Genomic DNA, 25103 nt, shown 5'->3' on the forward strand with positions numbered 1-25103 from the left:
CTACCACACCAATGCAACTACCAACAATTTGGAAATTGGTCTTGTTCAAGGACACATGACAAAACTAGTGGAAACGCGCATCGGCCAAGGGTGGGGGGGGGTGCGGGGGGGGTTGAAGGGGAAAGGTGGAGCATGAATCATGTAACCATGTCAAAAATGAATATTAATAAATGTTAAAAAAAAAAGTATATTATGAAAATGATATTCCAAAGGAGATTTTTTTTTCCATATCTGTCCTTAGTTTCATTTCCTGGAATATTAGATGGAGGATTTTTAGGGATTTTCCTTTCCCAGGGAGCGAGAACACTTGAATATACAACAGCTGTCTTTAAACATCTGAAAGGCCATCCATTATCTCTGACCCCAGAGGATAGGATGAAGACTAGTAAGTAGGAGTTAAAAGGAAGCAAATTTTGGCTTACTTTGATCACAGGAATCAGAGCCCAAGAGTGGCCCTTGGAGGCCCTGTTTCATTTTGCAGATGAGAAAACTGAAGCCTACATGCCCACAGTTCCACAGGTAATCTGTATTAGACCCAGGATTTTAATAGAGTTCCCTTGGCTCCAGATCTTAAACCTTTTGTGCTATCCTCAAAGATATAACTTGTTACCATTCAGAACTAGCCAACAATAGAATGGGCTTCCTTGGAAGTGATGACCTCCCTGTCACTTGGAAATGTGAATTCTGCTCAAGGCTGGATGACCCCTTGTTAGAGATGCTTTGTAAAAGATTGTGCCTCTGATTACGGAATTGTATTAAGTGATTGCTAAGGTCCCTTCTGACTTGAAATTTAATACTTGCCACTACTTGTCTGTTTCCCTGTGAAAAAAAATTGTTCCTAAGAATTTTTAACCAGATTTGAGTCCTTTTTTTCTTTCTTCTCTCTCTGCCTCTTATTAGGATGGCACTATTTGAGTCATGCTGAAAGGCTGTTGTGGACTTTGGTGCAGGGATATGGCAGCAATCTTATCTCTAGCCTTCTCTTACTCTCCACGCTTGTACTTTGCCCCTTAGTTGAACTGGCCCTGGCAGATCAGAGTATGAGCAGCTGGCAGACTAGCATTCCCTGTCCAGCAATTAGGAAAAATGGTTTGGAATTGCCCTTTTTATGCAGGCTTATCAAAACTTGGGATTCCTTCTCATTTGAATTTTGGGGAAATGTATTTGGGGGGATTTTTTTCTCTCTCCCTGAGTTCTTCATCACCACATTTGAAACTCTGCTCTGCTGGTAGTGCCCTTGGGCAAGTTATTTCTGGAAACAGTTATTTCAAATATAACATATTTCCTTTGTAACCTATTTTTAAAAAGGGGAGGGGGGACATCTCTGAGCTAGACAATCTCTAAACTCTCGATTCTGTACTGTGCAGTATTAACTTAATAACCATGGTTGTTCACATGAGTATTTCTCTGTTTCCTACCTAGTCTCCCTCATTTATGTAACAGAAGAAACAACTGTGAAATCCACAGAGCTGGTCTATTCCATTATAGTCCCACCACCACTCCATTACTGGCCCTCTCTGGTGTCAGCAAATCCCTAAGAGGATATTGAGCCCCCTCCAGCCCAGCTCACTCTGTGACACCAAAGGAAGGAAGTTGTAGTGATGATATGGCATGGTATGGCCAACCATGGAGGTGGGAAGTTATGTTCCCTTTAAGATTCAAACAAAACTACAGTGTGAGGAGACACTGGACAGACAAAAAGTTTTAGACTTATCCATTCTAATTAGATATGTTACCTCCAGATCCGATCTGTCAGAGAAACTCACTTCTTTATTCTCAGTTCTCTTCCATGTCAGGGAGCACTGAGAAAAGCCCACACTGCTGCACTAAGGTCAAGGATATGTTGTTAATGTTTAGTAATTGGGCCTGGAGGGCCTGCCACCAACTAGGGTACCCTTTCCGGTCCTAGGCCACTCGTACCCACTCCCAACTCCCCTTTCTGCTCAATGCTTCCTCGCCTCTCATGGCAAGAAGGTAACTTCCCAATCCCCACCAGAGGGAATCAAGAATCCCTTGTTTGACTCCTACCCCCTCAGGCCCACCTCCCTCTTCCCAATGGTAGTGGATCAGTTGCCTCCAGGTTCCCCTCTTTGGTCCTAAGAATTCCTGGACCCTTCCATTTGTCTCTGTGTTGGCTCCTCTAGTATAAATTCCTTGAAACAGGAACTCCCTTATTTTTTCACTCACATCTCAGTGCTGTGTCTTTTCTAACTTTCAGGTAAGCGATGATATGGTTGTGGAACTTATTGAGAAGAACTTAGACAGTCCTCCATGCAAGAATGGTTTTCTCTTAGATGGCTTCCCTCGGACAGTGAAACAGGCAGAAATGGTATATGAATTCGTTTTAATGCCTTGGGGTGGGAGGACCTTTTCTTAAGAGAAGATGGGAGCTGGCTCCAGAAGCTTACGTATGTGTGCTGCCCTGCTTTTACTCTGTTGCAGCTTGATGAACTCATGGACAAGAGGAATGAAAAGCTAGATTCAGTCATCGAATTCAGCATTGCCGACTCTCTACTCATCCGGAGAATCACAGGAAGGTATTTGCTTTCCCTGGACCTCCAACCCCATCCAGTTAACTTCTAAAACCTCTGCTTTCAGACTTGTCTGGCAGACCATAGCAAGTTATACCTTAGACACAGCTCCATTTTAAGAATACCATTTAAACATGAGATGCTGCAAAACAAAGCTATCTGCATCCTGGTATATGGCTCACAATTACAGAGATTTCAGCTCTTTTAATGTTACCATACCTTGTAGATTATGAGGTCAGGAAAAGAGGAACCAAAGGACATGAGGGTCAAGGCCAGCTCTAATCCTACTCCACATATCACTTAGATGGGCAAACTTTTTAAAGAGGGGGCCAAAGGAAAGGAAATGCTCATCTGTCAGTCTGTTTCTTAGGCAACTCTTTCGAAGTTTCATTGTATTGTATCCTACTCATTGTATTCGTCAGACTAGGAATAATATCACGCAGTGGGATAGAATATTTCAGGGGCTGCATCTGGCCCGCACAGTAGTTTGCCCATCACTTAGAGAAATGGGAGAGGGGTTTTGGTTTTATAAGATTAGTCACTTATAAAAATGAACACGATGGAAATATGTTTTGCATGATAATACATGTATTAAACCAGAGTGAATTGCTTGCCAACTCTGGGAGGCGGGAAAGGAGGAGAGAGACAATTTGGATCTTCTAACTTCAGAAAATTTTTGTGCAAATTCATTATTACATATAATTGGTGAAAAAAAAAATAGAGAAATGGGGAAGTCCCTACCAGTGAGACACAATTGATAACCAGCCCTCACCCTCTCCATTCCTTAAAGTGAATCTTAGGAAGTAGGTTCAGCTTCTGGGACCTTTGTCCTAGGCAAGGATTTATATGCTTAGAGTGTCCTGATGCAGTGCCAGAAGTCAGGCATATCAAGAGAAATTTCTCTGGATTATTCAGGAAACAGCTCCAGATACTGCAAGAACCTCTGATGGGATGTGGATAAAACAAGCAGGTTTTATTCAACACGAGCTGCCAGGAAGAGCTCAGGCAGGGAAAGGAATAGCAAACAATTGGGAATGGAGGGATTGTCCTTTGGTAGAGCATGGTGCCAGAGATTTAGCCATACATGGGAACTTATACTGGGGCCTTAACTGATCCTTTAAGGTATTAGTCATGACCAGGAACTGATGTCAAAATAGCCCCATACAGTAGGAGTGTTTCTAACTGGAGACAGTACCTTTGGTTGTTTGCGGGTGGTGAGGGGAAGTTGAGAAATTGAGTTCTAATTAGGTAGCCCTAGAGTGGCAGAGGAGGAGCCCAATAGTGAAGGTACTGTGCCATTATGACCATCACTGAGGGCATCCCAGACGTGATCCACGTAGCTCACACCACTTGTATTTTTAGTTATCTTTAAGATGTTTTAGAGAATAGGAGCTGAGTTTGACATAACTTTGTAAATGCAAAGCCTAGCAGAGTACACAGTAGACATGGTACTTACTGTCTGGTTCACAGTCCAAAAAGAGGTGAAACTGAAGACATCTGAATGCTGCTATTTTAATGGGAGGCAAAGGCTAGGAAAAATCATTCACACCAGTGAGATTTTTGTTTCAACCAGTTGACAAGTATTAATTGTCTCCTGTGCACCCAATACCATGCTGGACATCATCAAGAATAGAGATGGATAAAGACAATATTCTTGCCCCCACTCCAAAAAGAAGAAAATTATCGTACATGAACAAGTAGCCATAAAGTCACAGTTCTCAGAGCTCAGCCTTCTAGCTTATGGCAGCCAATATCCCACTAGCCTGGCATTAATAGAAGTAAAGGCAGGGGGGTGTTCTTTCTGCATTAAGCTTTACCCTACTCACACTGCATCTTCAAGTGTACCCAGAGGATTGTAACTGGGGTGGCGAGGGGATCTGAAACCATAATAAATGGTAGATAGCATTGGGAAGTTTAAAAAAGGCTTTCTGTATGATGTCCTGACATCATCCCTTACACAGAGTCTATAAGTGCTAAATCAATAACTGGTTGAATTGAATCTCTTTCAGCCTCCCAACTGCCCTGTAATATAAAGTAGGGATGTTATTGTATCCATTTTGCAGAGGAGGATACCGAGGTTTCAGAGGAAAAAATAAGAAGCCTTGGTGACCAGTGAGCCCAGAGACTGGAGGAGACAGAAAACTAGTTTCTTATCCCAGATAGCCAATTGAATAGTAGTAGTTCTCTTGGAGGAAACCTTAGAGCTCATTTAATCCAACCACTTCTTTCCACAAATGAGAACAGTTCCAGCCCACATCTAGAAATTGACTGAGGCAAGCCAGGGACATAAATCTTCCAACCCCAGTTCAATGGTCTTCTGTTAGATGACCAGTTTATGATTGGGCCAGAGAAGAGGCAGAGATGGTGCAGAAGGAGCACACCTAATGAGCATACCCACGTTTGGCACTTATAGTTTGAGGTGACATTCTCGTAGGGAAATGGTCCTTCTTGGGCAGTAGTAGGAAATCCAGAATTAAAATACTAATAAGAGCTAGGCTGATGTTCTAGGTTTGGTTGTTGCCTGGCTAGAACCTGTTATTGAAGTTATGCGAGTGACTTTATTATACAAGTGTAGGTAGTAGTAGCAGGTTTCTTTTTTCTTTTCTTTTTTTCTTTTTTTAAATTTTAAATCCTTAACTCTGTGTATTGGCTCCTAGGCAGAAGAGTGGTAAGGGTAGGCAATGGTAGTCAAGTGACTTGCCCAGGGTCACACAGCTGGGAAGTGTTTGAGGCCGGATTTGAACCTAGGACCTCCCATTTCTAGGCCTGACTCTCAATCCACTGAGCTACCCAGCTGCCCCCTGTAGCAGGTTTCTGATTAAACATTTGGTTTAATGGAGAGACTTGATCTGTCAAGATCGTTAAAAATGCAATCTCTCCATCACTGTTAGATCAGTGAGATTTTATTAATTGGCATTTCTTATCAAAAAGACCTGTCATACTGGCCTTTTGCCCTCTCTGTTGTGCCATAAACATTCCCCTTCTGTAGAGAAAGAAACTGAGGTAGCAGAAGGTCCTGCTTTACAGTGTCCATGGGCATAGACTTGGCATCCTTCCAGTTCTAATAAATGAAGACTACAGTAAAGAATGTCTAGAGAACATCTCAAAAAACTGTTTGGGCCAGCATCTGAAAGTTGTACATGAGATTCTCGGGTGGGCGGTCTTCCCCAGGACCCAAACCCAGGACCAGATCTGGGGTTCTACTTTAAATTGCTTTGAGCATTTCCCTGGGTAGATGTGTGAGGAGGGGGGAGAAGCATATCCAAGTATGTGCAAAGGGAATAGGGAATGAGTGACTCTTCCATCCACGCTTCCCCAATATGTAAAAGAATATTGAGTCCCAACTCTTACCTCCCCGCCTATAAGTGAAGGCCAGTGATTAGGTAATAAGATTTAAAGTTGGAAAATCTCTGGGGGGCAGCTGGATGGCTCACTGGATTGAGAGCTACACCTATATATGGGAGGTCCTGGGTTCAATCTGGCCTCAAACATTTCCAAGCCATATGACCCTGGGCAAGTCATTTAATCCCTATTGCCTAATCCTTACTGCTCTTCCATCTGAGAACCAATACGAAATATTGATTTCAAGACAGAAGGTAAAGGTTTTGGTTTTGGTTTTTAATGTTGGGAAGTCTCTTAGAAATAATCAGCCCCAGCCCTCCCATTTCATAGGTAAAGAAGCTGAAACCCAAAGAGATTCAGGGACTTGGGAAGGGTCAAAATGAAAGGAGCAGAACTGAGATTTAGACGCCATGCCCTCTATATCCAGGGCACTGCACCACCTGTCGAAAGGAATGGCATTCTTGATCTCACTTGGTCTTCTCATTGTGGCTCTGCATCACTTAATCAGGGACAGAAATGCATAACAAGGAGTTCTTCCAGATCTAAGAAATGTATGCATTAGTCGCAAATATACAAAATCTCCTCCCTAAACGTGTGTGTCAGCTTCATAGATCCCTTCTGGCCATCTTGCATCTGTTCTCACCTGATAGAGTCCATGTGCTCTTAAACTGTAAAGCACCATGCTCACCTCCACTGGGAACCTTCTGTTGGCCTGGGATCCCCAATTTCTCATTCTGGGCCTGTTCTGGAGAACAATGATGAGTCCCTCACCATGTACTTGTCTAATGTGCTATTGGGCTCTAATGAGAACAGCCACTATTGATTTGGATGGCAGCAGAGGAAGCAATTCCATGTGCCAGGGCAGAGCCTTGGTAGTTGCTAAGCAAAGATTATATGTAGATATTTTGTTAACTAACCTGTGTTCTGGTGATAAGAAAAATGCAAATTGAACTAAAAAGAAAGTTTTCCTCAAATGTAAAATTCCATTTGTTTAGAGAGTTTGGCCAAATTTAAAAAAAAAAAAACACATTAAGATCACAACGCTGAGGGTTAAGAGTACCTTTAGAAATGCATCTATCTAAGATCTTAAATTTTAGAACTGGAAGGAACCTTTGAGGTTAAGTTCAATCTCCTCATTTTATAGATGAGGGAACTGAAATGCAGTTTAAATGATTTGTCCAGGGTCCCCACAGTGACCAGTGTAGAATTTGAATGCAAGTCTTCCCAACTACAGTACCCTATCCACTAGGCCAGTGATGACGAACCTATGGCATGTGAGTGCCAAAGATTTCACACAGCACTCTCTGTGGGCATGAGGCCACCCCCTCCCACCTCTACCCCCAGTTTGTTACTAGAAAGGCAGAGGGCCTTGAATGGAGCTTCTCCCTTTTCACCATGCCTGATGACATTTTTTCATATCACCCACCCCTCTGCCCAGCAACTCAGCATGAGTGCTTTCTCCCTCCTCTGTGTGGGGTAAGGGAGGAGGGGGCACAGCATGTGGTCTCTTGTGAAGGGCGGGCATAGCACTCAGTCTGGGGTGGGGACGGGGCCTGGCACTCTGTCTCTGAAAGGTTCACCATTATTGCACTAGGCATGCTGCTTTTCCATATTTTGTAATGTCTTTGAGATCAGGCTGTTACTGTCTTTAGAATTACTGTTTATTTTTTCATCCTTGTGTTCTCAAAAGGCTTTGCTACATGTTCTACTGTAAGGTTATTTTTTAATTTCATCCAGAGACCAAGGTTTGTTTTCATTTTTTATCATGGAACACTTCAGTGGGTAATCTTCTGAAATGAAGAACATCTATAGAAAAAATTTCTGCTTAATTTATATTGTCCTTGAACCCCCACTGTTTTTAGTATGATGCTTATCCTGGGGATAAGAGAATGGGACTGTGCTGGGTCTACCATGCCAGCCCAAGTAGGAGAAGGGCATCTGGGCTCACATTCATTTAATATTTTTCAGGCTGATCCATCCTGCAAGTGGCCGATCTTACCATGAGGAGTTCAACCCCCCTAAGCAACACATGAAGGATGACGTATGTAAATTTGGGGGACAGAGTTTTCTGCCTTCCTCTTTAACTGGCCAGAAGTACTTATTGCCTGAAGTTTTTGTCTTTCCTCCTTCCCCAGAAAAGAAAATTAAGATAGGTTTATGAACCATTGGAAAGTTCAGAGATGTGAGGGAAAGGAAGAGCAGTGGTGGAATGAAGAAACCCAAGAGAGAACTAGCAACATTCTTAGAAGTTAATTATCTTGTATTGGCCTTTACATTTGGAAAATCTGGTGCTTTAAATTTAAAAGACAGCCACAGTATCCAAGCCCAGCGAGCACTTATAAAATTCCTTGATCCTCCCGTACCTGGCAGATAATGGTCAGAGGCAGTCTCATTTGCAGACAGATTGCTTGAACCAGGTTGGTCTTACAAAAATAGCAAAGCTTCTTTTAGCAGAGAAGATCTCAAGATGTGAGGGTCAGGTGGCCTGCCCTCTATCTGGATCACATAGAATTTAAGGAAGGAAAAATGCTTAGAGATCATCTAATTCAGCTCCCTTAGGTAGTAAATAGGAGAGGCAGACTTCAGACCCTGGTCTTTAGACTTCACATTTTTCCACCATAATATATCGGGAAAAGGAAGAACATAAGGAAAAGAATCACAATTTGATCAGTTTGCCCCACTTATTGCCCTCTTTCTATTCCCAGGTAACTGGAGAACCCTTGATCCGCCGTTCAGATGATAATGAAACTGCTTTGAAAACCCGCCTGAAGGCCTATCACTCTCAGACCACCCCCCTGGTGAAGTACTACAGTAAGCGAGGGATCCATTCCGCCGTGGATGCTTCTCAGTCCCCAGATGTGGTGTTTGCCTACATCCTGGCTGCCTTCTCCAAAGCAACATGTAAAGATGTGGTTATATTTATCTAGGGGTCTGTTCACATGGGGGCCACTTGATCCTCCTCCTCTTGTCTCTGCTCGGGGAGGGTACAGAGGGAGGTTGGCCAGCTGGCAAGACACAGTGTTCAAGCTGTTAATTAAATAAGCACTTGATTCTTTCTTTGGCATGTGTACACTGTCATGTCATCCATTTATATGTAATGGTGCTTGCATGTATGTGTGTGTGAGAGAGACAGGGGGTGTTTTGTTTGGTCAGAAGGGAAAGCAGATAATCCTAACTCCGTTTAGAGCATACTCGTTCTCTCTAGATCCCGTATCTGAGTATTGTCTGCTCATCAGGTGACTCTTGAATGTAAGAACTGGAAGGGACCATCTAGTCCAAACCCTTGTAGAAGTCAGCTGAGAAAGGAAAGGAATGACCCAACATTAGGATTATCAGAGGCCTGAAACTCAGTTCACAAGGTGGGAAGGGGGAGGTGGTGGGAATTTCCACCTAATCCAGCCCTCCTCATTTTGGGGAATGAACAAAGAAGTCTGCTGATGTGGAAGTTCTGAAAACTAGCACAAAGAAAAGCACGCATGACTGTAATGGAAGCTGCCGTGGATACCAGAAGCCTAGAGTAACAGCTAGAATTGTGTTACAGTGGCCTCTGCACACATGGAGGCATCTAGGTAACTAGAATTGTAGCCAGGAGGAACAAGAGCAGGTAAAAGGACCATGTGGATCTCCTGGATTTCCTGTCACTTCCTAAGGGTACAAACCTTAGGGAACAAGAGAAAGTGAAGATGATAATGACCCTTTCTGGAGCCTTGGAAGGTTTTGTACAATGTTTTCCTAGATGGACAAGTAATATAAGAATTATATCCCTTTAACAAATAAGGAAACCACAGCTCATGAAGGCCAAATGACTTGCCCATACTCACACAACTAATAAGTTTTGTAGCTGTGATTGGAGCTCAAGATTCCCGAATAATTTTAAGTCATATATAAGGAGTTTTTCTGCTTTTTGGTATCTGAACATGATAAAACAACCTAGATGAAATGAATGACCCTTTCACATTCAAACCAGCCCATTTTGTGATAACAGGAAATGCAGACTTTTGGTTGAACTACCCTTTTCCTTCTGAAGCTGTGGGCTTATTTCACTGAAATTGTTTGAAATGCAAGACCTAGAAATGGCTCAATCTGGAAAAACCATTTTCGGTTCGGTAGTCGGAGCAATAACTAACACCCTCTGCCCTTCCTCCATTTAGTCTGCTGATTCATTGGAACACAGATGCAGTTCACAGCCCCGACCTGCCCAGACTTCTTCCCTCTTTGTCTCTGGGTTTCCCGGAAGGTTTGATCCCACTAGTCTGGCTATTGGCTGACTTGGGCATATTATTCACCCCTCTGTCTGGTGTGAGTGTTCCTGTGTGCCACATCCACTTTTCTTCTCTGGCTCTGGCTCTGAAGGCTAACATCCACTCCTTACTGAAAAGTGAAACCCGGCCTAACAGTGTGTACTTACTGGAAAACACATGATTACCGAGAAGAGTGCAGAAGGGACCAAAGTGAAAGCAAAACAGTATAGTCACTGGGTTTCCCCCATGTCAAAGAGACCTCTCTTCCTTCTTTCCTCTCCACCCCTGCCAAGGGTCAGATTCTTCCTTGCCAAAAGGCCTCCCGAGATGATAGAAATAGCCATCCGTGTGATTTCTGTAGTCCCTGACAGGATCACCAGTTCACTGTCCCTGTGCACAGTTCATCTCTCTCCCCATCCTCCCTCAAGCCCCCAGACTTGTACATAGGCCTTCAGTAACTGCTCTGGTTTCGAATGAGAAGCAGTCAGGTGGAGTGTGGCAAGAACCCCACCGGGGCAAAGAGCCAGCCCAAGCACAGGCACTTACTAATTCTGTAACTGGGCAAGTCACTTAATCTCTCTTGGCCTCAGGGTCCTCGTCTACAAAAATACTTGAATTATCTGTCTCAGGGTTGTGAGGAAAGCACTTTGTAAACTTTAAAGAATTGTAGATAGGGGCAGTTACTATTTTTTTTCTCCCTCAACTAGACTAACCCTATGAGAGTGGGGACTATTTCTTCCCTAAATTTTGTATCTTCTCCAGGGCCTAGCCCAGTACTCTATACACATTAATTGTCAATAAAATGTTTGTTGAATTTTAATTCAGTGCTGGAAAGGCCCTTTGAGATCATCCATTCCAACCCCTTTGTTTTGCAGGTGGGGCTTCTGAGAAGCAGAATATGTAAGGGACTTGCCCAAGATCACATGCGTAGTAAGTAGGATTCAGACCCAGGTCTTCCTGTCTTCCTTACTCCAAGTAAAGCGCTCCCTCCACCACCTGCCTTCTTCCTCTTCAGAATGTTCATAAGAAGGTTTAGAGCTGGACAGGATCTCAACATTTAGGCCAGCTCCTCATTTGCCAGGTGGGGAAATAGCCCCAAGTTGGGAAGTAGCTTTCCCAAGGTCATACAGGTGTGTTTGTTTTTTGGTTTGGGGGTTTTGTTTGTTTGTTTTTAACTCTTAAGCTTCCATCTTAGAATCAATACCATGTATTGGTTCCAAGGTAGAAGAGTAGTAAAGGCTAGGCAGTGGGGGTCAAGTGACTTGCCCAGGGTCACACAGCTAGGAAGTGTCTGAGGCCAGAATAGAACCCAGGACCTCTTGTCTCTAGGCCTGGCTCTCAATCCACTGAGCCACCCAGCTGCCCCTCATACAAGTGTTAGTAAGTATCAGAGTCAGCATTTGAACCCTCTTCCGATTCCAAATTCAGTCCCTTCCCACTGCACTAAAGATGGGAACCATCTCTCTGTGGGATCCCAAAACAGATTGGTTACGGTCTTCCTTTATCCCTGCCCTCCTAAGCCATAGCCTAGGAGTCCCAGAGGCCCCTGGCCCAGAAAGCACATTGGACTTGCCACTAAGTGGCATGAGGCTTGGGCTTGGTTGTCAGCCTCATACTGATTTGTTTGGTTGGTTTTGTTTTTTTCCTTAAATGCATTTTGTCTTCTCTTGTTTCCTTTTTTATTTCAGCCAAATGACTGCAGGCCAGGCAAGACCACACCATTGCTGACCAACTTCAGTGCAAGAGTCCAACCTTTTAAACGTTGGGCGGAGGGGAGGGGTTGGTGAGGAACAAGAAGGGGTATAAGTATTGGAGGGAGATTGTTTCAGTGGGTCGTTGGTTTTCACCATTCAAGTGGGAGTGTTATAAACAGTAGTTAGTTAGGAGGGTATATTAGGGGAAGAGGGATATACATTTTGGGGGAAGTGTGGGGAAGTAAAGGAAGAAGGCCTAGTATTCATTCTATAGGATCTCTTGGGGACAGTTATCTTTCATCCAGGAATGTGATTGTAATTGAAAAGCCATTGACCTAAGACCTCATTTGTCATTTATGGACCTCTAAGTGTGCCAGATGGGGAGAGCAGTTACTCCCCTGTTGCCTCCTCTCTGTTCTGTACCTCATAACAGGGTAGGTTTTGGTTGCTGACCATAACACCCCATATAATGTGACCAAATAATAGTCCCCGTGTTCGAAAGGGTGATGAGGAATGTATGTGACAGTGGTGGCTGGATAAATTAAGTTTAATGGAATTTATAAAGGTGAAGCCAGGGAAGGTTGATTCCTCCCAGTTTACTTACCTCTGATATGACCAACTCCATTAATCTCAAGGGAAAAGCCATCATCAGTTGCTATTTGCAAGTGTATGTCCTCTGTTCTTGCCTTCTTTCTAAACATTGTATAAAGAATTTTTTTTCTTTCTTTAAAAAAAAAACAATTTGAAGATTGTCTCATTCCAAAGAAACTCCTTTCCCTTCCCAGCTCTTGTGGCTGAAACACAGCAGCCCTGCAGTGGTGTGTTTCATTTTTAAAACAAGGTGCCTTTCGCCTATAACTGACCAAATGCTGCTCTTTTTTGGCCCTGGAATCAATAAAATGTATTAATCATTTGTAGCCCTGTGGTGATTGTTGTCTTTGGATGTGACATTGGTTTTGTGTACTTTTTAGCAGTTATTCATTTGCCACTGAAGGCTGAGACCGAAATGCGGGTGTTGAACAGTTAGACGTAGCTAAGTGCTAAAAATTTATACCTCAATTGACCTTGAGATTGTAAAACTCCCTATTTTTTGTCTGTCTTCTGAATACAGAGTCCATCACTCTTCTGCCCCAACAAAGAAGGGCTTGTGAGTCAAATTATTCCTCACCTCATGGCCAACCTGGTCAGGAACCTCTCCAGACTTTGAGTCCGGGCTAGCTAGTCTCATGCCATTACTACATTTCAAGGCTTCCCAGCCTGGTGGGAATTCTGGAGCTTGGGGTCCTTCATTGTGCTTGGCCAAAACCGGTGGCCTCCGCTGTGTAGCTCTGGAACTTTAGAGAAAGGCATGAAGAGACATAGAAAACTTGACTGTTGAGTCCAGAAATAGCTGCTACCTTTTAAATCTGACTATCATTCAGCAGGGAGTTTAAACAAACTAGACCACTTCTAAATTGCTGAGCTAGATTTTTCACTCTTTGCCTTTTCAGCTTCCTCTCTGACTAGGGAGATGGTCCACTTGTCTGTCCTGGTTAAATTCCCACCCCCTCCATATCTCTATCTCATATGCTTTGGGGGGGGGGGGCAGTGTTGTGTTTTTAAGCTTTTTGTCTTTACAACTGAACTGAATATTCGTGTTTGTTCAGAAACCTTTGAGAGGACTTTCAAACAGCCACCATACTGAAATCCACGGGGAAGTTTTAAGGATGATGATGACCTCAAGAAATAGAGGGAAATGTGGAGAGTGGGTGAGTGTCCAGGTTTGCAGGGAAGAGAAGAGAGATATTCCATTTTGGACATACATCATGGATCTAAAACATCAGTGAGTTGTCACGTTTGAGATGGCTAGCAGACTGTAGTATGGAACTAGAGTTCATTGAGACAAGGGGTAACTAGAAGAATTTGCATGGAGATAATTAAGCCTATGAGTGCTGGTCAGCAGAGACTGTTGGGGAATATGAAGGTGGACCCATTATCGAAGAGTGACCTGGGAGCAGATCCCTACAGAGGAATCTATTTCTTTTAGCACTAAGAAAGATTGTGAAATGAAAGATCCAGGATGATGGGGACTTGATCAACAAAAAATATGGGCTCCAGATGACCATGGAAGAGGAGGCTATTGACTAAAGGGGTAGGCCTGAGAGGGATGGGGATGGCAGTATGGAGGAGGTAATGAAGTAGAAGGGAAAGGATATTTGACTCAGATGACTAGACCCCAAAAATAAGGAGATCAAAGTGATAGAAGCTTGCCACTGAATGAGGGAAATGCCAGTTGGTTTCAGACCCACCCACCCAACCTCCAGGCTTGGGTGCTCACTCTAAATAGAAGAGCCAATGATACTTGAAGCTTGAGATTCTATTCAGGTATCTGAGTCTGCACGTAGCTTTATGTTTTAGTCCTCTGGGCCGAACTGATTTCATTCTTGGCCGCCATCTCCTTCTCCATAACTTCCTCTTCAAGATGGCAGGAGAGAAGTCGTAGCTTGTATAGGATCCTTAGAACCACAAGGTTCAGGATTTCTGACAGCTGTGCTGAAGCTCTCAAGTGGCTGTAAGTCCCCTTCAGTATAAGAATCTCCTACAAGTGGTCATCCAGCCTTCACTTGAAAATGTGCCACCAAAGGCAACCCATTTGACTTCGGAGTATGGATAGATACCTTAATGGTATCTTCACCTTAAATGAATTTTGCCTCTTGATTTCAACCCACTAGTCCCATTTCTACCTTCCAAGCAAATAAGCTGAGCTCCTCTTTGCCATGACAGCCCTTCAAATATTTTTTTATTTGTAAACCCTTATCTTAGAATCAGTTCTAAGTATTGATTCCAAGGCTGAAGAAAGATAAGGGCTAGGTACTTGGGGTTAAGTGACTTTCCCAGAGTCACACAGCTAGGAAGTATCTCCAGCCACATTTGAACCCAGGACTCCCCATCTCCAGGCCTATCTTATCCAATGAGCCACCTAGTAGACCCTAGCCCTTCAAACATTTGAAGACAAGTAGGCATGTCCTCTTTACTCCCAAATTACTCAGTAAAAAAGCATTTATTAAAATTCCAGGCACTGTGCTAGATTCTGAGGAGACAAAACGTGCTTGCTTACATCTTGGCAGGGGGAAGCATTCGTAGCTAGGGCGTCAGAAAAGGTTCCCCCAGAAGTCAGCACTTAGGCTGAGCCTAGAAGTAAACTAGGCACTGCAAACAGGAGAGAAAGGAGTGCCTCGCAGGCATGGAACCCGTCATGGTGGGAGGTGGAATCCCGCACAAGATGGAATGAAACAAGCATTTCTTGAGGGCCAGCAACTGATGAGCTTTTGAGGTCATTTGAACTTGGCTCTTCCTGACCCTACTAGGCCTAAAGCCATCCAACGTACCCCAGATCCCCTTGGCCAGACCATGTTGTGTGTGCAAAGAGGAGTCATGTGTAAGGAGACCAAAAGGTACAAGGGAGCCAGATTGCAAAGGGTTTTTAAATACTAAATAGGAGTTTAGGATTGATCCACCAGGTAATAGGGAGCCCCTGGAAGCGATTGAGGAATAGAGCGCATGACTGTCCTGCTCTTCTAGGAAAATCATTTTGTTTGCTTTTTTGGGAGGATGGATTGAGGTGCAGAAAGAACTAAGGCCAAGAGATGGATTGAGAAGTTCATACAGTCATCTTTACCAAGCTAAACATCCCCAAGCTTGATGCAGACGATACTGTTTTGAGCCCCCTTCATTATCCGTAGACATCTGGAAGCAGGACATCAACGCCCTTAAAATTTACTGTCCAGAATAAAAATAGCACTTTGGGATACAATTTCTGGGTCTACAAAGTCCCTTATTACAGGCCTGTGAAGTCAGCATTGGGACAGCTGTACCTGCTGGGCCTAGAGTCGGAAAGACCTGAATTCAGATCCATCCTGACACTGGCAAGCCACATAAACCTTTGCCTCATTTTCCCCATCTGTCAAATGAGGATAAAAATAGGACCACACTCTTAGGGCTATTGTGAGGATCAAGTGAGACAATATTGATAGAGCACCTGGCACGGCGCCTGACACCATTGAGTACTTAATAAATGTTAACTGATTGTTAGAGTGTAGCTGTCATCTCGGGCCCCCAGGAAATCCCCTGGCCCAGGCCTTTTGAGCCTGTTTTTGGATCCTTGTCCCTTCTGTCCTCATTCTGCCCTCTCTGGCTCTGTTGGTGCTGTCTGGTTCCCGGTCTGGGCTTGCGTGGCTTCGCAGGCTGCTGTCGATACTGCATCGCTGCCTCCTTCAGCTGTGGGTTCACTAAAGCTCTCTGATCCTTTTCACACAGGGTGTCGTCTGACCCCATCTCCCCCGTCCAGTAGCTTTGAGCAGCTCATTTTTTTAAACCTTGGGTAGGATTTCACATTTATCCTTATTAAATTTAATCTTTTTAGATCACAGAACCAGAGCTGAAAGAGGCCTTAGAAGTCAAAATTTAATCCCTCCTTTTATAAAGGAAACCAATAAAGCCGAGAAGCTTGCCCAAGGTCACACGGGCAGTAAAGATCAGAGCCAGGAACTGACCCCAGGCACCAGGCACACAGACTCCAAATCGCCTTGCCGCCTCCACAGGCCCCTTGATCATGCCCGTAATGAGTTTACTAGAATGGTGATCAAAGCCAGGCAAAGTCTTGCTGGCCACAGGAAACCAGTCAGGAGACGGGGTTCTCCGTCCTGGCTGTGGCACCATGGCTAAGTGAGTCCCTTCCCTTCAGAGTAAAGTCGATCCATTTAATGCCCTCATCCCTGGGGTCTTTCGCCTTTTTCCTTTTGGAGACTGTAAATGGCGTGTCCTTCATTCTTCAGAAAGATTGGAGGACTGCTGGGGACAGAAATCCAGCTCTGAGGCTGGGGAAAAGAATGGGCTCTAAGGCCCTGCCTATCTCGAGGATAGTAGTTCAGAACTAGTCAGAAGACCTGCATTCAAGACCCTGCAATGCCATTTAGGAACTGTGACACATGGGACCCGTCACAGTCCCGCTGAGTCTTCTTCATCCCTAAGTATCTAGCTCCAAAGATTAAAGTGAGGATCAAATTGGATAAATAATAATAGCATTTGTTATAATTTTGACAGCTAAGATTTATATAGCTCTTTGAGCAAAACACTTTAGAAAAAATATTTTATCTCCACAATCCTGAGACGTAGGTCATCCTCCAGGACATCCTCCTTGGACATCCTCCAGGAGAGGAAAGTGAAGCCAAGGGAAGTTATCATCTGCCCAGGGTCACACGGGTAGGAAAGTGAAGCAGCATTTCATCTGAGGATTTCTTGATTGCAAGGATCCAAGACTCATCCTCTGGACCATCTAGTTGCCTCCATGTACAGAAAGTGCTTTGTGAATGGAAAAAGCATTATGGAAATGTCTTGTATTTTTGGAAATGTTTTCATAGATTTATAGGTCTAGAGCTGGACAAGATATCTTCTTATCATTTTGCTTCTTAAGCCTTTTGACTTGCTTCCTTGGAATGTTCCACTGAAGCTTGAAGAGCAACCAGAAAATGGTGAGAAGACCCCCAGATTTGTATTCCAAGGAACTGACTGTCGATCCCTTCCATTTGGGTTACATAACTTTAGGCTATAGTCTCTCATTCTCTGGGCCTCTCTGGCCTCATCTTTAAAGCATGAAAATTGGAGAATAATCCCTTCCAACCACAAACCCTATGAAATTTGGGAAAGGGAAGGGACCGCAACCCGTGAGACTGGAGAAGGACACCAGCTTTATCACCATAGAGACCTCAGAGATTACCAGAGGGAACTTGTATCCCCGAGAAACTCAGGAACATCTTTCTTCTGCCTAAAAGCCCATTGAGGAAAGGACATACTTCTTTTAGCTAATGATCTTTCATTATTTCCAAGCCCAAAGAGAGTGTTGTTCTTGGGAAGAGATGTAGATCTTGGGAAACAGGCATCCATGTGGTGAGATGTCTTTCTTACAGTTTATGATAATCTTGCATCTTGAAAATGGCAAGTTCCAAAAGACAAGCCAGGGGGATGACATCTCTTTGTGAAAAAGAAGGAAAGCAGGACCTTTTTGTAGAATGGAAATCAAGTAGCCATTCATTGATTGTGGAGTGGGTGAACAAACTGGGCTACATAAATGTGATGGAATATAAAAGTACCATGAGGGAAAATGAATAAGAAAACATGAGAGAAATGGGAAGATTTATATGAACTGGTGCAAATGGGAAGAAGCAGAACCAGGATCACAATATGGAATGTGAATGAAAGATACATTAAAAAGAATCTGAAAACTCTGTGAAGCTAAAGAGCAATTGTGGTCCTGGAGAAATTCTGAGGAAATTCGCCTCCTGCCTTTGTTGGCAAAGTGTGTGTCCCGGGGAAGGTGGTGGCACACAGGTGGAATATGGCATGTGCTATTATCAACTGATTTTGCTTAACTGTTTCTCCTTGTCACAGAAATGACTGATGTAAAACCAAAGGCATCAATAGAAGGAAGAGAAGGGAAGGGAGAGGGGAGAAGGGAGGGAGGGAGGGAGGGAGGGAAGGAGGGAGGGAGGAAAAGCAAGAGTGAATAGGGAGAGCTAAAATATTTGGTGACAAGGAATGGGAGTAAAGGAGGTATGGCAAAGTGGTAAAAGCTTTCTTTCCTATGCCCAGATCACAAACAGGTACTGTGTGATGCAAGGCAGGAACTTTGGACAGGAATCAAGTTCTAACTTGTGAAGCATAAACACAATCATGTAATGATTAGTGCAATTCCCCTCAAAAATGAAAACAAAAACAGAACAGACATCCTCTGAAGGCAGTGAGTTGCCCATCTCTGGAAGTGTTCATGACCATTTGCTGGACATGTAAAGGAGATCCCCACTTTAGGTGTGGGTCAGATGGAATGGCCTCAGCGATGTCCTTTCCAACTAGAGTCTACGACACTTTAGAGGACCAAGGGCAAGATCAGCATGGGCAGGGCAAGAAAGAAGAGTGGAAAATGGGGCTGGGTGCCAAGGAAACTTCACTGTTAATGGCCCGCATTCCTATTCACGGGGGACACTGTCAGCATTTTGACTGTGAGCAAGGGCAGGTGTTGTACTGCAGAACTGAGCAGAGGGGCGGTGTACCAGAACACAACCCCAGGGGCTTTCCTTCCTGTTAATGAGGCCACCAGCTGCTCGAACAGCCCGAGTAGCAGGTGAGGAGGTGATGGGGAGAGGCCAACAATCTGACAGCCCTTGCATCTCATGTGGCCCTGAAGGTGGGATGGTCAGGGGAGCAAGAGCTCCCTCCCTGCGTCAGCATCCCTGTGTCCAAGGTACACACCCAACCTATACATACATAGCCTCTCTTCTCCCTCAAGGGCTGATGCCCAAACCCTGTGTCCTACAAGGATGCTAATTATATTCGTGGCACCGGTGCCAGGAGATGATGCAGAAATTACCTTGTGGCTTTCTTTGGTAGAAACAAGAGCAACAACACAGGCCCATCCTACTTTTCCAACCTTATTACACATTACTTCCTTTTACTTACACGCAAGTCTAACCAAACTGGACTTCACATGTAACACTCCCTCTTCTGGATTTTCGCCCTGGTCATCTCCCATGCCTAAAATACCTTTCTTCCTCCTTTCTAACCTCCAGAATTTCTGGTTTCTTCCAAGATTCAGCCCAAGCGCCATGCTAATCCACCTTCCACTCATTCAGCTGCCAAAGTGAACTTCTTAAAGTGCAGGTCTAAACACGTCACCCTCCCCTTTCCCTGTGGCCTCCAAGATCAATGTAAAACCCTCTGTTTGGCATTTAAAGACCTTCACAACCTGGCCCCTTTCTAATTTTCCAGTCTTCTTACACTCCCACAGGCTCCAGGTTCCAGCAACACTGGCCAGATTCTCGCTGTTCCTCCCATGTGGTCCTCCATTTCCCATCTCCTTGCCTTTATACCGGCTGTTCCCCATGCCTGGCTTCCTCTCAAATCCCACCTCCTGCCTAGAAAAGGTCTTTCCCAGTCCTTCACCTGCCTTCCCTCTGAGATCACCTCCCTTTTACACCTAATCCATCCACCTGTATGTGATTTGCATGTGAGTACCCTGAGGAAAGAGACTGTGTTTTTGCCATTCTCAGATCACAAACACACACTCACACTCACCCTTGGACTCTTCCGTGAAGTCTGTCCAATTTGGTATGGAGCCTGCTAGAGCCTAGGGTGACCTTCGGAGGGCAGCTGTCAAAGAGGAAGCATATATTACAATCCAGCCTGCCACAGCTCCCACAAGCAGGAAAAGCCAGCCTCAGCACGGGGAGGATCCATCCCCTGGCTGGTGGGCTCCGTAGGGATACAGGAGAAGTTCAGGAGATGGCCCTTGCCCGCAAAGACAACTCTGGGGGAGACAAGAGTCATGCGCACATTAAAATGTTTTAGTGACGTCTCCCTACCATCCCCACCAAGACTTCCCTGGGAACAAAGCCATAGGCATCGGATGCCACACAGCTCCCCCATCACCCCCAGCATCTCCAACAAAGAGATGCCTTTCCTCACCATTTCTTCAGGGTCCAAGTTGGATCATTCCAATTAGACAGTAGCATGGATGTCAGTCAACACCCATTTATTAAGCATCTACCATGTGCCAGTGACAGGGTTATAAAGAAAGGTAAAAGACAGTCCCTGCCCTCAAGGAGCTCACAGACTAATGGAGGGGGTGATATAGGAATAACTATATACAAACAAGATGGAGACAGGAGTCGCTGGAGATCATTGGCAGAAGGACAGCATCAGTATTAAGTTGGATTCTTAATTTTATCATTCACGTTGCTTTCCCAATGATGCTTTCTCCTCCAACCCTTTGTGCCGGTTCATACAAATGTGCCTCTATTTCTCAGAATCCCTCATATTAGCTATTATTTTTTTGCAGCACATTAATGTGCATGACATCTCTATATTCTACCACCATTAAATGAATGTCCAGTAGAGTAGTACAAGAGTGCAGAGGTTTACAGAAAGAAGAAAGGGAGAAGGCTTCCTGGAGGTAAGACCTGAGTTGAGCCTTGAAGGCTAAGTAGGATTTAAAGGAACAAGAAGGAGCAGGAAGTGCCTTCCAGGAACCTCATGAACTTTATGAGTAATCCTGTTGGTGACACACAGAGGAAACCAGTCCAAATATAGGGCTGGGCAGCCCATAGGATCATAGGATCCAGAGTTGAAAGGGCTCCTGGAAATTGTCTAGTCTGACCTTTTCATTGTACATATAAAGAAACTGAGACCCACAGTTTCTTTCCTAGGTTCACATAGGTAGTGACTAGCAGAAAGGGTCTTCCAGATAAAGGGAACCTTGAGCCTTCTTAGCCTCTGACTCAGATAACTTCAGGCAGCATTACATAGTATGGAGAAAACTTGGGATTTGGAATTCAGAAATTAGGTTCAGATGCACCCCAGCCACTTACTGGTCAACTGACTCCATTTATCTGTGCCTCAGTCTATAAAATGAAGATGTTAGACTCAGGGGCTCTACAGTCCCTTCCAGCTCTAAATCTGTGATCTTATGAAATATAAATCCTATGGAGGTAGGAGTGAGTATTCAAGGGCAGACCTTGCACTATTGTGTTATAAAAAGGCTAATGTTCTCAGCATCAGGAAGACCTAACTAAAGCTGTCCACCTAGAGAACAGGCTACCTCTCAAAGTACTGGGATCTCCTCCCCCCCCCCCCCATCACTGGAAATGTTCAAGGAGTTGTCAAGGATTTTATAGAAGGGATTCCTACATTGGGTGGAAGAATGATCTTAGAGCTCCTTTCCAGTTCTGAAGTTCTAGGATTCTCTGAGTAGACGAATTATTGACTAGCCAAATTTCTGCTGTCTTCTTCTGATTGGGTAGTTTTGTCTAGTGTTTCAAGAAGAAAAGCAATCCAAGAATGTATGGCTAGAAAGCAAGGTGGCACTAGAAAGCAAGTTCAAATCCTGGCTCAGACACTTACTAGCTATGTATGACTGCTTTGTGTCCAAGCACTTTCTCTCTTTTGGGGATAGCTCTCAAGAAGGGTAGACAGCTACTAGGTCTGTATTCCAAAGAGATTTATAAAAAAAAAATGGATGGACCTGTTTGTACAAAAACATTTATAACTGCGCTTTCAGTGATGGCAACAAATTGGAAAATGAGGGGAATGTCCCTCAACTGGGAAATGGCTGAACAAATTGTGGTATATGATGGTGTTGGGATACTATTGTGCTATAAGAAATGACTAAACAGTTGATTTCTGTACAAACTGGAAGAACTGATGCAGAGTGAAATAAACAGAACCAGAAGAACATTATACACAGTTCCTGAAACATTGTGGGATGATCAAATGTGATAGACTTTGCTATTAAGAGCAGTACAATGATCCAGGAAAATTCTGAGGGTCTTAAGAGAAAGAATGCTATCCACCTCTAGAGAAAGAACTGTTGAAGTAGAAATGTAGATGAAAACATACAATTTATCACCTGTTTATTTGGGTACATGATTTGGGGTTTGGTTTTAAAAGATTATTACAGAAATGAACAATATGGAAATAGGTTTTGAGTGATAATAGATATAAAACCCAGTGGAATTGTTTGTCAACTCCAGGAGTGGGGGAGGAGGGAGACAACATGAATCGGGTAACCTTGGAAAACTTATGTATAAATTTGTTCCTGGAATAAAATAAAGAAAATTAACAAAAAAAAAAAAAGGTGGACAGCCTGACTGTTCAAAGCTGACCGATCTTGTCCTAGTTTGATATTAAGGGAAGTATTTGCATTCATGACAAGGAGACAAGAGACAGATCGTCTTCCTTTTTCCATTCCAAAGTTCTTGAGCTGATCCCTGGCCCTTATGCTAACACCGACCTCCTCTTCCCCTGCTACTCTTCCTCTGCCACATCTGGGACCTCCACAGTGCTCTCTGAAGCTGAGGTGGGGTGATGGGGACAACAATGGGCTTCAAGCCTCTCCCCATCTGGGAATGTTAGGACGCCCTGCTGCCCAGGAATGGAGGACCTTCATCCTGCACTAGGTCCCAGCTCCATCACAGGCTGTGGGTGCCCAGGGAGCAGTGAAGAGCTGGTGATTGTGAGGGAGGGCAGTGAACAAGATTACTGAAAATTTGGGAGGAAGGGGCCAAGTTCTTTGAAGTTTGGGGCAAGCTTGCAATTGAGAAGCCAGTTTCACAAAATAGCATATTTTTCCCTAAGAGATTAAAAAAAGTGTTTTCTCCAACAGTCATCATGTATTTTCTTTTTCTTCTTTTCTTTTTATACATTTAATACCTTTTATTTGTGTAAATGTTTTAAAAAAATGTCAGAATCACTTCCTAGCATGCCCCTCCCATTGAATCATCCATGGTAACAAAGAAAAACTGAAGCAAAACTCAACCAGCAAAGTGACTGTATCTGACAGGGTATGCATCATTGCACACTCATAGTTCCCCAATTATGTTTCCTCCTCTTTTCTCTGGCTCCAGCATTGATCACTTCAATGAACCTAAGTTCAGCAGTATTTTAGTGTAGCAACAGAGTGATGCCCCATATATGTGGCGAGGCTCCAAATATGGGGAAGCCTACTGTTGTGTATGTGATTCTCAGGGAGGCAGAAGAGAGATCTCTAGTCTCCTTTACTTCCCATAAAGAAGACTTTCCTTCCTTCTAAGAGGGGAGGCAAGAGGTGGGGCCAGAGGCCACCATTCTATTCTCAGAGAGAAGAGGACCAGTAGCAATCTAGAAGTACATTTACCTGCTCCCTTAAATAGTATTCATCTTGGGGATATGATCAGGTTCAAGCTAACTTTTCATTGTTTTGTCACTTCTGAGAGGAAGGAAGATTCTAAGCTCTATAATCAAGGCTTGACCCATTCCCTAATACCAGTTCCACAATGAACACACATAGTGTAAAGTAAAGAAACCCATTTATCTAAATTGTAGCAAAACAGAAATCAGAGAAGGAATACAAGAGAAAAAAATAGGTATCCCTTTCACATCATAACTGTCCCAGTCGCAGTTTCAATATATATCATGGGTTGGCATAAGAAATTAAATAGGAATCTTGGGGGAGTTTTTTAGAAGCCACAGCTAAGATACAAAGGCCAGCAGATGACAAAGGAAAAGTTTAGAAATTCACAAATACATAAAACATATGTATAGTATTATATAATATCAACATATTTTATCTTTCAATACCATAAATATATACAATCTTTTTTTACTATAAGCATCCCACAAAAGAAAAAGAAAAAATTCAGCCTCCTCTAGTTTGAAGGGAGGACCAAAAACTTTTATGCAAATTTTCCACATCATAGGAGTACCATGCCCTTAACCTCTACACTGTGGAAGTGATACCTATGTATACCAGACAATACAGAGTGAAAGGGCTCTCCCATTGGGAGTGAGATAACTCAGCTCAACCAAAAGAGAATGTCCTAGTTCTCACCCAAGGGGAAACTTCCCTAAGTAGCAATTTCTTCCCAGAGTCTTTTTTTTAGCAATCTGAAGTGGGATTGGCCTATTTCATCTTCTCTCTTGAAACTGGAAGCCAACTCAACTCTTGAAGAAAATTTGAAACTTGACCAGTTCCAAAGAAGAGACTCAAAACTGAAACTCTCTGGCTCTCACCAACTCCACCCCACTCCTCATTGGAAGGCAGGGTCTTCATCTTCACCCATAATGAGAAAGTGCCATAACCAATGGGCTTTGAGTCAGGGATTTCACTATTTATTTTTATTATTTCTGCAGAATCTCTGAGGGCATCCAGACCAACTCCTACCTGAGTTAGAATGCCTTCTATAACCTCTTCCTCTACCAAAGTGATCATCCAGTCTCCAGTGGAAGGTCTCCTTTTAGCAGCTCTTTGATTGACTCAACCAAGTGAATTCCAAGAAGTAATTGTAATTCCTTCAGTTCCACAAATACAGATAAGTTAGTGAGAGAGCTGGAGGCCAGGCCATATGAAAAGCAATTAGAAGGAATGGAGGGAAATGTTTAGAATTATGGGACATATGTTTGTTGACTTCAAATACCTGAACGACTCTTCTCACAAATGAAGAAATTCATCTTGTTCTGCTTGGCCCTGAAGGATGAACTAGGGCCAATGGTGGTAAAGATTATAGAAAGACAACAATATTAGGTTGTTTCCTAATAAAAAAGCTTAACTAGTTAAACTCTGGGCAAGTCATTTAACCTCTCAAGCCTCAGTTTCCTAAACTGCAGAATGTGGATAATAATAGTACCTGTATCCTAGAATTGTTAGGAGGATCCAATGACACAATATATGTATAGTGCTTTGGAAACTTTAAAGTACTATATAAATACTAGCTCTTATTACTATTGTTGTC

At 43.6% G+C, this 25103-nt stretch overlaps 1 protein-coding gene and 1 long non-coding RNA gene across 3 annotated transcripts in view; one reads left to right on the plus strand and one right to left on the minus strand.

The window, feature by feature from the left end:
* Positions 1-12725, plus strand: part of AK2 (adenylate kinase 2) — a 31630-nt gene extending 18905 nt beyond the window's left edge. Inside the window, exons 3-8 of one of the 2 annotated variants that reach the window (XM_044667987.1) lie at positions 2219-2329; positions 2443-2537; positions 7842-7914; positions 8579-8774; positions 10990-11044; positions 11803-12725. In XM_044667987.1, coding sequence (XP_044523922.1) covers positions 2219-2329; positions 2443-2537; positions 7842-7914; positions 8579-8774; positions 10990-11018 — 504 coding nt within the window. In that variant the 3' untranslated portion in view covers positions 11019-11044; positions 11803-12725. The remainder of the gene's footprint in view (positions 1-2218; positions 2330-2442; positions 2538-7841; positions 7915-8578; positions 8775-10989; positions 11045-11802) is intronic. The other variant, XM_044667988.1, reaches the window with a different exon arrangement.
* The window catches only part of LOC123240427, a 42189-nt gene that overhangs the window by 14891 nt on the left and 2195 nt on the right, over positions 1-25103 (minus strand). Inside the window, exon 2 of the long non-coding RNA XR_006505784.1 lies at positions 19915-19989. This is a non-coding gene — a long non-coding RNA (uncharacterized LOC123240427). The remainder of the gene's footprint in view (positions 1-19914; positions 19990-25103) is intronic.

This window comes from Gracilinanus agilis, chromosome 3, assembly GCF_016433145.1.
Source record: "Gracilinanus agilis isolate LMUSP501 chromosome 3, AgileGrace, whole genome shotgun sequence".
Lineage (NCBI taxonomy): Eukaryota > Metazoa > Chordata > Mammalia > Didelphimorphia > Didelphidae > Gracilinanus > Gracilinanus agilis.